Raw genomic sequence first — 14,715 nt, forward strand, 5'->3', positions numbered from 1 at the left:
TCCCATCACATAACGGCAGCAGGCCACAAAGGTCAGGGCCCTGGGCGAGCCCTAGTTCCAGCTCTAACTCACTGGATGTGGCCCTGAGCAGGGCATCTCCCCTCTCTGGACCTAGGTCTCCCAAGCTGAGCTGTCAGGTGAGCAGCTGGACAGCACGACACTCCCACCCTGCCCATCTGCGGTCGCGATATTTGTCCTGAGGGAGGCTGGGAAGTGCCAACACTGGATCCTGGACCCACCAGATTACCTTCTCCCTCAACTCCCCACACACACTCAGATGCCCCCGTGGTGGCTCTCAAACTCTCTCCCCCCACTGCCTCATTATATCCTTGCAACAGCCAAAAGAGGCATGCAGGGCAGGAACTGCCATCCCCTTTTCATTGATTGGAAAACTGAGGCTCAAGAGGACAATCTATTTGCCGAAGGACAGGACAATTAAGGGGGGAAAGTCCAGGCTTACGCCCATTCCTCTGACTCTTAATCTGGTGCTCTTTCCTCCAACCCTCAGCTGTTGCTCAGATGAAAAAGGCAGAAGAGGGTGGACTTTCTTGGGCTTCCAGGTTTGGGATATTGAGGCTCCAAACATTGAACCTGGGGGCACAGCAAATCAGAGCCGGTGGTCCTGGGGACTTGGTGGCATTCTGTCTGTCCTTGTAGGCGCCTATCTGCTGCCCCACTAGTGGTGTCTTTTACTTAGAGGGGACAGTGCCCAGGGGGAGCCTCATACCCCGACAGGTATCCACCATGCCAGTGTTGCCCAAACTTATTTGATGAGAAGCCTCCCTTAGTCTCCTCCCTCCATTCTAACTGCTGATGCAAAAAGATAGTCCTCAGGGGAAGAGGTCAGCAAGGACACAGGCTGGCCCCATTCCTTTGTTCTTTCAGGCAAGGGTCAGGGGGGCACAGTGGAGGGCAAGACTGCCAGGCCCTTTACCAGTAGGGGGGTGAGCAGGGGGCCTGGCACCCCAGCCGCTGTCCTCCCTGGCAGGTAGGCACAGTGGCTGCCCCATGGGCAGGCCTGTGGCCCAAGGACACACCTGCTGAGAAATAGTCCCAATCAGGATGGCCCCAAACTGCTGATGATGCAGGAGCAAGCTGGCCATGTCACTGGTTTGCAAATGGTGAGCCGCTTCTGAACCGTGGCCCGGGCTGGTAGAGCAGGAGTTTAAGTTAATATTTAATGTGGCATATAAACGATGGAGAGAAATCGACTCATTCTCTAATGAGACCTTCCCTGCACAGCATGGAGTGTAAGGGCCGAGATGGAGCAGGACGGAGGCCACCTCCTCCCCCGGCCCCACACTCCAGGCTGGCACTGCCCAGCTAGAGTCCTGGGCTGGCTCACAGTCCAACTGAGCGCCAGCTACGCTCCCTTGTGGGGAGGGGAGAAGGTAAGGCGTGGGGCCGGAAGACTCAAGGTCTCCCTGAAGAGTTCAGAACTGTGTCAACACATCCATGAACACAAGGGAATAAAATTACTGCCATCCTAACAGCTCCTGGAGGCATTCCTTCAAGGTGTTCTAACACTTCTCAGTAGGGTCAGCAACTGCCCCCTAGAGGGTGCTCTGAAAACTTGTGGGGGCTTTTCTATAATTGAGAGGCATCCCTGCCTTGCAGAGGAAGAGTCCCCACAGCGACGTTTCCTTTCATCTTGCATTCTGTCATGTCCTGCCAAACAGGACAGGTGAAAAATCTGTTTATAATTATTTGAGTCTAGCCCTGAACTTCATTTACATATAAATGTGAACTTGCAATCTCCATGGTCTTAATATACACTGAATTTTCTAGGAATGCAACTACTGTGTAAACCGAGAAAAGCTCATATCTTATTTTACTTGGAATTTTGCCAAGAGTTCCTCACCTAATTCATAAAATCAAGCTCGCAGTATGAGTAAATAGGAGTCCCTAAGTCTGCGTTCAGGGCCGTGGCATTCATAGTGATTCTGTGCATGGGGCAAGCCCCGAACTACTTCATTATTTCTTGCAGTTCAAACACGCAGGGTATTTGCTTATCAAAGTACATAGTATTTCACTATAAACAATTTCACTTTCATTCTTCCTATATCTCATGATTAAGGCTTTATTTTGATTTAACTTGAAGTCAGATGTGATCTTAATTTCCGGAGAGTAAAGGGGCATTGTTAATATTTGCTATCCCAGGGCACCCGGGTGGCACAGTCAGTTGAGTGCCCGACTCTTGATATTGGCTCAGGTCATGATCCCCAAGGTTGTGGGATTGAGCCCTGCGTCAGGTACTGTGGAGCCCACTGGGGATTCTCTTTCTCTCTCCCTCTGCCTCTCTCCTCAGCTCATGCGTGCACACTCTCTCTCTCTCAAATAAATAAAATGAAAAAAAAAAATACTTGCTATCCCAAGGGGATGCTAGGTGGGACTGGGAAGAGAACCCCAACAACACAATGCCCCATAAAGCAGGAGAAGAGCTGGAGATCTTCTAAAGAATCCTCATTACACAAGCCTCTGACCTGCCTGTGTGTGCCTCTGCCCCTGTGTGTATGTCCTTTGTATTTTTTCACACCAATGGGATCATACTTAACATAGTATTATGCAAATTGCTTATTTATTTAAAAATTTATCTTGGAGGGGCGCCTGGGTGGCTCAGTCGGTTAAGCGGCCGACTTCGGCTCAGGTCATGATCTCACGGTCCATGAGTTCGAGCCCCACGTCGGGCTCTGTGCTCACAGCTCGGAGCCTAGAGCCTGCTTCAGATTCTGTCTCCCACTCTCTCTGACCCTCCCCCTTTCATACTCTGTCTCACCCTGTCTCAAAAATAAATAAAACATTAAAAAAAATTAAAAAAATTTATCTTGGACCTTTATTCATTTCAGCACAGACAGCTCTACTTAATTATTTTTAATTGGTTTAATTGGTTTGTATAGTATTTTGTGTTATGAAGGAGACATAATTTATTTAACCAGCTCCTATTGACAGACACTGCCTTGTGGCCATTTTTTTGCCATTATAAATAATTCTATAATTATTATACAGATAAAGGTATCACTGTACATTCATGAATATATCTGTGACTTGATTATGAAAGTTCTGGTTTAGAGGGTAGGTAGGTGCACTTACATTTTTGATAGATATTGCCAAATTTCCTTCCAAAACAGGTTACACTGATTTGTAACAGTGGATGAAAATATTTGTTTCTCATACCTTCTCCAACACTTGGCCTCCAGAAACATTTCAATCTTCGGTAAGCTAATTGACTTTTTAAAGTGTCTCATGACTGTTTTAATTTGCAGTTTTAAAACTATGAGTCAGGTGTGTACCTTTTCATGTGCTGTTGGACATCTGTATTTTTTCCAATGAATTTATCCAGTCTTGACCTGTTTTTCCTACTGATTTTTTTCTTATTCATTTCTAAAAGCCCTTTACGTATTAAGAAAATTAGCTTTTGTCATCGGTGTTCCACTTTTTTCCCCTAATTTTGTTGTCTTTTGAATGTTTCTACATACAGACAAAAGGCTTACATTTTTAACAGTCATTTAGACCAGTTTTCTTTGTCTTTTATATTTGGAACAGATTTTATTTTAATTTTTTTTTTTTTTTCAACGTTTATTTATTTTTGGGACAGAGAGAGACAGAGCATGAACGGGAGAGGGGCAGAGAGAGAGGGAGACACAGAATCGGAAACAGGCTCCAGGCTCCGAGCCATCAGCCCAGAGCCCGACGCGGGGCTCGAACTCCCGGACCGTGAGATCGTGACCTGGCTGAAGTCGGACGCTCAACCGACTGCGCCACCCAGGCGCCCCTTTTTTTTTTTTTTTTTAATTTTTTTTTTTTTTTTTTTTTTTTTTTTTTTTTTTTTTTGGAACAGATTTTAAAAGGCCTTCCCTGCTCTAAGATTCTAAAAAAGTATCCCTCATTTTTTTCTAGTTTATTATGGTTTCATTTTTTACATTGAAAGTGTAGATCAACTAGGAATTTATTTTGATATAAAAAGTGAGGTATGTATCCAACAGGCCTAGTTGTCCCAACACCATTAACTGAACGATTTATCTTTTTCTCTACCTATTTGAAATATTACATTTATAAATACCCATATCTATTTGGATCTATTTAAGGACTCTCTAGGCCATTATATGTGTCCATAACTTCAGTTTCATTACTAATAGTTTTAGGGGTGTTTGGCTGGCTTAGTCGGGAAAGCAAATGATTCGTGATCTTGGGGTCGTGAGTTCAAGCCCCACACTGGGTGTAGAGATTACGTAGATAAATAAGTAAGTAAATAAATAAACTTAAAAAAACAAAAAATAGTTTTAAGTGCTGCTGCTTTATCATAATGTTTTTAAAAAGGCTACAACTTTTGCTCATTTCCCTATTTCAGAATTCTTTAGCTATGCTTCAATGCTTATTTTTGCAGTATTTGGTATCATTTTGACATGTTCCCCCCAAAAAATTCTGTTGCTATTTTGATTGGGATTCCTTTGAATTAGTAGATTACTTAGAAGAAACTGACAACTTTATGATATTGAGTCTTCCTCCCCAAGAACAAGTTACAGCTCTCCATTTATTCTTTTATGTCCCTTGGAGTTTAAAGTGAATTTTTCCTCAGCATTGGTTTTTTTGGTACCATTGTTAAAGGACTCTTCTATTATTTTTCTAGCTAGCTATTGTTTACTCACAAAAAAAGCTAATGATTATATTTATAATTAGAATACTTCCAATATTTCAACATCAAGCATACCGTTATGCAAAATCAAGCAAAATAAAGACATGGGTAAACTTTTTAAAAATAAACTAAATTTTACAGAATTTTAATAAAGTAAAATAGCTCAGAATTGCACATGATCACAATGTGGTCCTAGATACAGTAAGAGCTCTTCGTTTAATGTAACCCTGACTTTCCCCTACAGCCTTCATCTGACACTGCATATCTTTCTTTCATAGCCCTATGTGGTCCTCCAGAGAAATATCCCTTCGGCAATGAACACCCAGGAAAACACACCTTTCTGGAAGGGCATGCAAAAGAGCTCACTATCTCTACTTTCTGCAGAGCAAGGCAGAAAATATTTCTTCCAAAGTAGCCATCCACTACCTGAGTGCTTTTAAAATTCTACAGCAGGTAATTTCATGTGTTTTTAGGAAAGATGAAAGTGAAAAGCAACACAAGTAGTAACAATGGGTCAGAGACTAGAATTATCTCCAAAATTAATTTTTTTTTTTTAAAGATCAAGCATGATTCTGACTTGGGTCTGGAGTACAAACAAGTCTTTGGTCAAAGGTTTACCTGAAAACCCAATCCACACCCAGACCCACTGCCTGGGTCAACTGAAACCTTCTGTGACTTCAGGGGAGAGGACCTCATGGGACATCTGTGCTGTTAGTAAAGCCCCACTCTAACGGAGGCTCCCCACCCTCTATCCCTGTCCCAGTGCTGACACCTCCCCACCTGTGCTGGTTCAGCTGCCCCCAGAAGCTTGCCAAGATCTGCAAACAGGGCCTCCACTGCTTCTGTCTGAGCCCCACGAGCCTCAGTGCCAACCTATCAGCACAGGTCTCAGAGCTGGGTTCTCTCTGTCTCGGAACCTATGTGACATCAAGCCCCCTCCCCTAAAACTCAAACCTGAGCACAATCCCCAGCTTCCCCGACACAACCATAGCCCGCCTGCACTTCTAAGAAGCCCTTGTCTCTGTTACTTCTTACCGTGTCCTGCCTACCAGCCTACAGGGACATCCTGCTCCCCCCCGCTGGACCCCAAGGCTCTGGCCCAAGTGCTCCCCTTGAGCCTCCTATTATCTGTCTGTATAGTATCTGAGACTGCTTCCTGCCTGCCAGCTCGGACAAACTTCCAGGGTCTGTCCCCCCATGTTATCCCACTGCTGCTGGAGCAGGAAGAGGTGTCTGCCTAACTCAGCCCTTGTGGTCCAGCCTTTTCTGCAGCAGCAAACCCAACAATGTGACCGGCCACCACGAGAAGGCTCTGAGAGGAATAGCAGCAACATGTATTGGGTGCTTGCCGTGTGCTAAATAAGAGTCTAAACACTTTATATGTATTAATGAATTAATCCTCACAATAACACCATTCCCACTGTAGAGATTTTTTTTTTAAAAACATAGCCCAGAATCCTTATACATTTACCCAAGATTACACAGTTAGTCAATGGCAAGTTCAAATCCAGCAATGTGCCTCCAGGATCCAAACACCAGGACGGCTAAAGAGGCTGGCCCTGGGCCTTCCAGAAAGGCAGCTACTTTGCATAGGCCAAGCACCTTCCAGCCGAAACCTCTTACCCTTCCTGACTCAGTCTCTGCCTGGAAACCCGAAATACCAATGCCAATCTGCCAGGAGTCTGCTCCTTCTCAAGTCCTACCAGGCAGGGTTGCCCTTCTCATGAGAGGGATAAATCCCAGACCTCTGAACCTCCTGGCTGTATCCACAGGAGATCCCGAAGTCACCACGGCCCTTCTTGTCATGGGCCTTTCTTGCCACCTGTCCCAGCCCACAGCCCATTTGACACTCTCTCTCCGCTGGCTTTATCAGAGCAAATACAGCCATGATTCATCACAGCCGCAGCCCTGGGCCCCGGCAGTATCCTGCCTGACCGATTCCAGGGCCCCAGAACCTTACTAAAACAAAAATGGCCCGTCAAGTCCAGAAGCACCAAGCCACTCTTCCCCCCGCCCATGCAGGCACTCTCAGTCTCCCTCTGTCAGTGTCTCTCTCTCTCCCCCACCCCAGGTGCCCTCACCTGTCACAATGGGGTAGGACTGTGGCCCGGGCACGCTGCTCCCAATGTCGGTGGGAGTGGGGCTGGTCAGGTTGGCCTTCATGTCATCCAGCCCTCCAGCCAGCGAGGCCATAGCTGAGTACTCAGTGGTCTGAAAGAGGAAACAAAACAGAAATGTCTCAGCATCAAGACTCCAAAGCACCCCAGCCAAACGCCACCGCCACATTCTGGGCTTCAGCCACCTCGCTGGGCTAGCCCAGGCCAGCGCCAGGGCCCATGGGGGGCTCGCAAACCCCCCAGTGTTGAGAAGGCAGATTCAGCTCAATAGAGCAAGACAGGTATCCAGAGTCGACAGTTCTCCCCGGGTGAGGAGGGAGGTGGGCAGGAGTCAGGTGCAGCTTCACAAGAATTCAAACCTAGCTTCTTGTGGCCTGTAGGTTCCATTTGCCCAGCCCCAGTGGCCACCGACAATGTCTTGAATACAGGGAGGGAGATATCAGTAACTAAAAGCAAGGCGGAAATAACAGTCTTGTTGCCAAGAGGATACAAAGAAAAGTTTCTGATTTCAATGCTCTTAAACCACAGATGCAGAATCACAGACACAAGGTTAAAAGGACTTTGAGACCTCATCCGTGCCAAACTCTCAATTCACAGATGACTAAACTGAGGCCCAAGGCAAAGAGGGCTTTGTCCATGGCCAGTGGGGCAGAATCCCAGTCCAGGGAGTAGTCCACCAGAAACTCTCACTCAAAATCCAATACATCAAACCAAATGAACCACAGTTTGGTAAGTGTGTTGAATTCCGGCAGCATGTAAACTATGTGCTGCAAATTGTGAGGTGCACACATCTGATTTACCAAGTCCACAGCAGCCATGGGCACTTGGCCCAGGGTCATGCTCCTTCCTTTAAGCCATTTCATGAAATCAGAGCTTGTGATGAGTCATTTCCTTGACATCCTAGCCACTGTCAAATGGCCTCCAGAAGATGCCAACCTGGGCCTTCCCACTCAGAGACAGACCAAATTATAAGTGTGAGTTCCAGGTCTCTTCCTTCCAGGCAACCCCCAGGCCTAGTTTCCGGTACAGAAAATATCTGCAAACGCCCAAGCCAAAGAATTTGGTTGTGTATGCCAAACTCTTGGCATGAGCAGTTCCCTCCAGGACGCTGGCATCGCAATGGAGGGCACATCCTTGTCTGTCCAGGGTTACATCCTTGGCAGACAGGGACAGGGAAGGAAGCCGCCTTCTGAAAGGAGACACAGGCACCTTGGGGAGGATGCTGAGGACTGAGCCACAGGGAAGGGCACCAGGGGAGCCACTGAGCAAGTGGCAGGCAGAGGGGACTCAGACTCAGATACATTCCTGGTGCTTCTCTCTGCATCTGAACTAGAAAGTACTTCCTGGGCAGCTCAGCCTGGGGTGGTGGGCAACAGTGAGTCCACGAGGGTGCAGGCCCAAGCACCCTGCCGTGAGTCTCACCGAGGACAGCTCTGTCCAGAGCTCTGGGGCTCTCAATCATCTCCAGCAGAGGCTGATTCGGAAACATGCAGAGAAGAGCACAGGCTTTTCTACAAGGAGAAGGACATGATAGGGACACGCCTCCCCGACTATATCACTATAAAGCTGTAGTAATTAAGACAGGGTAGGATTGGCACAGGGACAGATAAATAGATCAATGAAACAGAAGCGAGTCCAGAAACTGATCTGTGCATAGATGGAACCTTGATATATGAGAGAGGTGATGTACAAATCAGCAGGGAAGGATGGACTCTAATAAACAGTGCGGGGGTAACTGGTTATCCATTCAGAAACAAGGGGGAAAAAAGAAATTGGATCTTTACTTTATACCAGACACAAAAATCAATTCCAGGTGGATTGGAGACCTAAATGGGAAAGGCAAAGGCATCTAACGTGGTCAGCTCTAGGTCCAGTCAAACATCCTTGGGAACAAACCTGCCCTTCAAGAGGAAACAAGTGGTTCTGGGATGCTCACCACAGGGTGGGTCCTAGTCATCCTGCCACCCTGATCCAATGCCTCCTCCTCCAGGAAGCCCTTCCTAACTACCATTTCTTAGGAGGCAGGAGCCCTGCCTTTGCCCCACTGGCCTCACCATGAGGTGTCAGGGCAGTAAGAACCATAATCTTCACAATCACGTCAAAAGCTCACATTTATTGATCAATTGCTCTGTGTCAGGAGCTTTACCTGAATCTTCCATTTAATCCTCACAGTAACTCCACAGAATAGGTTCTATGTTATCCCCATTTTACAGATGACGAACTGAGACTTGTTATAGAAAGGAAGTAGATTGCCTAAAGTCACACGGCTTCTAGGTGCCAGAGCCAGGATTCCAAACTGGATCGATCTGACTCCAAAGTCTTGACAGTTACTCTAATGATTTCCATACCGTAAATCCTGTCCTTTAAACAGATGTGAAATCAATTTGCTAGTGCCAATGTTTAAAAAAAACGAAATTAGAATGGACTAGAACAGAAAAATATCCAAGGTTCCCACACACAGAAAGAAGAAGCCCTGTTTTATAAATCTTTGTTTCACATAGAAGCGGAGATGAAAAGATATTTCTTGCTTTAGGTCAGGACCAGCAAAGTCTTCATTCTATGCAGCAAGGAGCTGTTGGGAAAAGGTCACTGTCTAGACTTCATTCCCTGTAGAAGGAGACTTGGTCATGGCATTAGCCATTAGGCATTTGCTGAAAAAGGACCTTGGAAGTAAAGCTCACTGGACAGCTCCTTCAGCGTATCGCCATGAGCAAAGACAGGAGGTCAAAACACTTCTGTAAGGGTCTCTTCTGAGATGGTGTCTTCTAGGGTTCCTGGGACCCTGGGGTAGGGGACAGGGCCCCTTCCCCTCTGTGTTACCAAGGGCGCTGGTGGAGGCCTGAGCACAATGAATGTTCAGTATTTATTGAGCCTTTCTTGTGCACAAGATGCATGTGAAGCCCAGACATGCTCTTTGACTTTCATCCACAAACCCCAAGGGAAAAGATATGTGTCCCCAGAAGCTTTATCGAAGGGGAGCAGGAACACAGAGACATTAATTGACCATGGAGCAGGAAGCGGCCAGGAAAGTGTTCTTGCCCAGGCTTTATTCAGCCTGGGTCTGAGCTGTCCCGAACCCTCAAGGCCGATAAGAGCTGAAGAAAGGTTCAGAGGGAAGAGGACAGGAGTGGTCTGAAACAGGGCACATGACAATAGTTGAAGGAAGTGAAACTAGAAGAGGCAAAGACGGAAAGGTAGTCCAGCTGGGATCCGCCTGCAAAGGGTTTGCACAGTGAACACATGGATGAACAAATGAATGAGTGACCTTTAGGCAGTCCAGGCAGCAATCTCAATGAAGAGTCAGCATCCCTGCGCCCCTCCCCACCCCACTGCCAGACCTACCCTTCCTAGATGCCAGGCTGGGCAGCTGGGTCTGCAAGGGAGAGCCTTTATTTCCCCCAAGAAAGCAGAGCCCAACCTGAGTTTCAGAAAATTGCAAGAGGGTGGCCAATAGGGATATTTCTTCATTTCTTTGATGTCCCGTTGGAAGGGTCTTTTTGCTATTTGATTTTGTTTTAGTCCATAAATTCATCGTCAGAGTTTTCTCGGTCACTGGGCACCAGGGTGGCTCAGTCGGTTGAGCGTCTGACCCTAGGTTTTGGCTCAGGTCATGATCTCACAGTTCATGAGCTCGAGCCCATCAGGCTCTGCTCTGATATCGCAGAGACTGCTTGGGATTCTCTCTCTCCCTCTCTTTCTGCCCACCCCACCCCCCGGCTTGTTCTCTCTCTCAAAAATAAATAAACTAAAAAGCATTTTACAAAAAGTTTGCCCAGTCACTTTGACAGTTGAGTTTGGATCACCTTTCCAAGACACCAAATCTTTAACTTGTGTTACACATGTGCTAGGAGGTCTCAAAATCCAGTCTCCCAACCACCACTGGCTGCCAGAAGGTAAAGTGAATGTCCCTAAAGAGTGGGGACTCTGGGGACAGGGGACTTAGAAACCGGCCCTCAGCAGCCCTTTGCCAACTGTCCCTCCTACCACCACCACCTTGCAGGTCTTGCCCCCTGCCTAGTCTCTCCTCTTTGGTGGGATTCACAGTGCTCACCCTGCTCCTGTACAAGCCAGGGGATGCTGCCATTTAGGTTGGTGTGTACTTTTTCCCTAAGTCCTCGTCACTGCCTGTCCCTTTGAGCTGCTATGATTTTGAAAGGAAGCTGCACTCTCTCCAGTCTCCTGCTTCTTTGTTACAGTGGCTGCTCTACAGCCTGCCTCTGCCCGGAGGACTTGTCTCACTCAGTCACTTACAGAACTCCTACACTGTCCACAAGACCCAGCTCAAATGTCACCTCCTCAGTGAGGCCATTCCTGGGCCCCACATGCTACAATGAAATCATGACTCCCTTGTCTATGCTTCCACACTTGATGGCATTTTCCACAAACCTCCATGATCACTTTTCACCATGTTTAATGGCTGTTTGTCTATCTCTTTCTAGGTTGCCTTGAGAGCATGGAACATCCCTAGAGCCCCTGAAGTGCTTTTTGAATGAATGAGTGAATATATGATCCAGTAGCATGACATCAACCATAACACTCCAAAATTAACTGAGAAGTATTTCAACAAGAACTCCAAGTGATATGTCAACCTTCCCCTGCCCCCCTCCCATCTTTCCCCTCATCAAGTCAGGTGACCAGAAAACAATGCCCTTGTCCACCCTTAAACGCTCTGGGGAAGTGCTTTCACTCATCTGTGATAACATATCAGGCATTCAACATTTGTTAGAGGAAATAGAAGCACCATATGAAAAAAAAATTGTTAACCTCCGAAGACACTGCCACTGAATATTCAAAGTCCTTGCCAATCCCTCCTGCAATTCAGTACCCCAGAAGCCAGTTTTTTCTCCTGATAAATGGTTAACCTGCCCGTGGCTGAACAACAGGAACACTGGAAACCACTATATATCCCTTTTTGCATTGGCTGCCAGGAAGCTCAATCTATTTCAGTGTTAAACCACCACAACCACATCATTGCTTGCACCTGGTGTTATGATCTTCCCTTTTTCACTACATAATTTCTGAACTTTCTTTTCAGCCTTAACTTACTAATTTAGATACATGTAATTGTTTATTTTTCAGGACACCTCAAGTCCTTTGTGAAAATGGAGTCTGGGAGTGGTAGAAAGAATGACAGAAAAAGAAAAAAAGGAAGATCAGGAGAGAAAAAGAGAAGAGAGAAGGCATTGTTGGTGCCTCTGGGAACAGTGACAATTTACTTCTATTTCTCATAGTTATTTGGGAAGCCAAGGACTGAAGATGACTGAACAAGGGCAGTCACATGCGCGGAAGTGTGCTGGTGCGCCTACATTGGCAACATAGCTCTGCTCTCCTCCCCACCACTGACAGTCACAAGGCAACAGCTGCGTCCCACATTTCCAACTTCTCTGAGCTCTTAGGGTTCTTTCTTAGAGTATTATTTTGGGCTTCTGCTCCCTTCCCACCAGGGCCCCCTGGTGCCATCCTTGACTATGACCCAGAAAGATAAATGAACCGAAGTCGGCAATTCACAGACTGTCCACTCCAAGGCAACCAACTGGGATAAAACTCTCTGCCTGCTGCCACAGATTCTTGGGAGGGCTCAAGGTCAAGCCCGCCAGGGATGCACACCCTCCTCACGGCGGACACCGTGCTCCAGATGATGGAAAGTCTTACACACTCCCGTGTCTGAGCCAGACAGACACTCAGGGTCATCTTCCCCAACCTGGAAAAACTGAGGTTCGGGGAGGGGAGTGGACTTCCTCAGCTCATGTTTATCTGTATCACTCATAGGCTTTGACCCTGTGGTAGAAAGAACAGTGAACTAGGAGCAATAACACAGGGCTCTCCCCCCAGCGCTGCCTCTTTCTCACCTGTGTGACCTGAGGCAGGCCAGGCCAGCTCTCGGAGCCTCCTTGTCCTCATTAATAAAAGGAGATTTCAGTCGAACCCCTTGCTGCCTGCCTGCCAGGGCGAGCACGAGGATCTGAAGGATAAGGACAGGGACGGCACTTTGGAAACTAAGCACCACAAGGGATAAGGAATCCTAAAGGGGACTCCAGGAGGCACGTGCTCCCGGAACATGGGTGCTGGGCGTCATTCGGGTCCCTAGGAAATTACCTGGAAAAGGACTGCCTGGGGCTGCACCAAGTATTGTCTCATCAGCACGGGGCACCACTGCCATAGCATGGAGGAGAGAAGAAACACAGACACGTGAGAAGGAGGGCAGCACGAAGAAGGGCAGGGCATGGGGACAAGGCTGCAGGGCTGGCTACCTCTGGTGGCTACCTCGGCCAAAGAGGCTTCCCCGTCACCTGCTGAGCTCCTCCAGGCTCGCTGCCGAGCTTCAGATGGCCTCGGCAGCTGGGCCAGGGCCAGGCCAACTGCTCCCAGCCTGTGGGACCACACACCTGCCCACCTACACACCTTCCCAGAGGAGGGCACAAGCTGGAGTGGGGGAGGTGTGTCCTCAGGGCCTGGCCCGATGACCTGAGATTGAGGAGGCAGAGGGGTCTGGATACCTAAGGCAGCTGGGGTGGAGCCCGGCCCTGGGGGCAGGTGTCTCCCTTCCCGGGCCTCTGCCTCCCCAGCTGCCTGAGGACGTGCCCGTGATCTCCACTCCCCCTGCCACCGCCGATGCTCTTTGCCTCTATAACTGGCCACATGACAAGGTGTGGGTGCCCTGTTCAACAGATGAATTCCAAGGCAAGAAAAGAGAGATGGAGGGAATCTTATAGGTTAGAGAAGACTTGACACGTATCAGTGGGTCGCAGTGTGGACCCTGATTCCAACAAATAAACTGTAAAAAATACAGCTGTGAAAGAATTATTATGACATATTATGAAACTATTGTAAGTGCAAACACAAACTGTGTATTTGAAATATTTGAGGACATTACAGATTTGCTAACTTTTTAGATGTGATCATGGAGTCATGGTTATTATGCTTGTTAAGGCCTCATCTTTTATTATTTATCTTCATTTATTTATTTTTTTTGATGTTTATTTTTGAGAGAGAGAGAAAGAGAGAGCGCATGAGCAGGGGAGGGGCAGAGAGAAAGGGAGACACAGAATCTGAAGCAGGCTCCAGGCTCTGAGCTGTCAGCACAGAGCCAAACACAGGGCTCGTACTCACGAGCCATGAGATCATGACCTGAGCCAAAGTCGGACGCTTCACCGACTGAGCCACCCAGGCACCCCAGGCCTCATCTTTTCAAGTCATTCTAAAACATTTGCAGATAAAGTGAAACGATGTCTGGAGTTTGCTTCAAAATAAAACTAAGAGAGTTCACTGCAGTTACCCTGTGGTCTATGTACGCAATGGATAAATGTGGTCTCTCTATGCAGTGGAGTACTGCTCAGCAGTAAAAAGGAACGAGGCTCTGAGGCATGTGACGATACAGGTGAGCCTCAGAAGCATGCTACGTGAAAGACGCCAGATGCTAAGTGGGACGTCCAGAACTGACAGAGCTACAGCCACCGAAAGCAGAGCAGGGGTCAGCTAGAGCTGGCGCGAGAACAGGGGTTGATTATGAATGCACACAAGGGATCTCCTTGGAGTGACAGGGTTGTTCTAAAACCGGGCTGTTGGTGTTGGTGACACAGCCCCATAAATTACTAAAAATCGCTGACTTGTATACTTCAACTGAGTGAATCTTATGATATAAAAATTCAAATTCAATAAAGCTGTTACAAAATAAAGCAGAGTGTGGGGAGAAGTGGGGGTACCTATGGAACAGGTCTAGCCATGAGTCGAGAATCGTTGAATCCAGGGGCAGGATGCTTATAGGTTAATTAGACTATTTTGTCTACTTTTGAAATTCTCCATAATTAAAGTCAAAAACCCGAAATAGCACGTATTTGAGTCATGACCCCACTTGCCAGCACCCATCAGCTGTCCAACAAACACCTGCAGAATAATGAGAGCACCCCAGAGGATGAGGAAACGGCCAGGAATTTGCTCTCTTGAAGTCTGTTCCTTCTCCATCTT

General features: G+C 47.4%; 1 protein-coding gene across 1 annotated transcript in view; it reads right to left on the reverse strand.

The window, feature by feature from the left end:
* PAX5 (paired box 5) overlaps window positions 1-14,715 on the reverse strand; it is a 191,344-nt gene that overhangs the window by 75,172 nt on the left and 101,457 nt on the right. Inside the window, 1 exon segment of the mRNA XM_030292748.1 lies at window positions 6,715-6,844. Within this exon segment, the coding sequence (XP_030148608.1) occupies window positions 6,715-6,844 (130 nt within the window).

The sequence above is a fragment of the Lynx canadensis genome, chromosome D4 (assembly GCF_007474595.2).
Source record: "Lynx canadensis isolate LIC74 chromosome D4, mLynCan4.pri.v2, whole genome shotgun sequence".
Lineage (NCBI taxonomy): Eukaryota > Metazoa > Chordata > Mammalia > Carnivora > Felidae > Lynx > Lynx canadensis.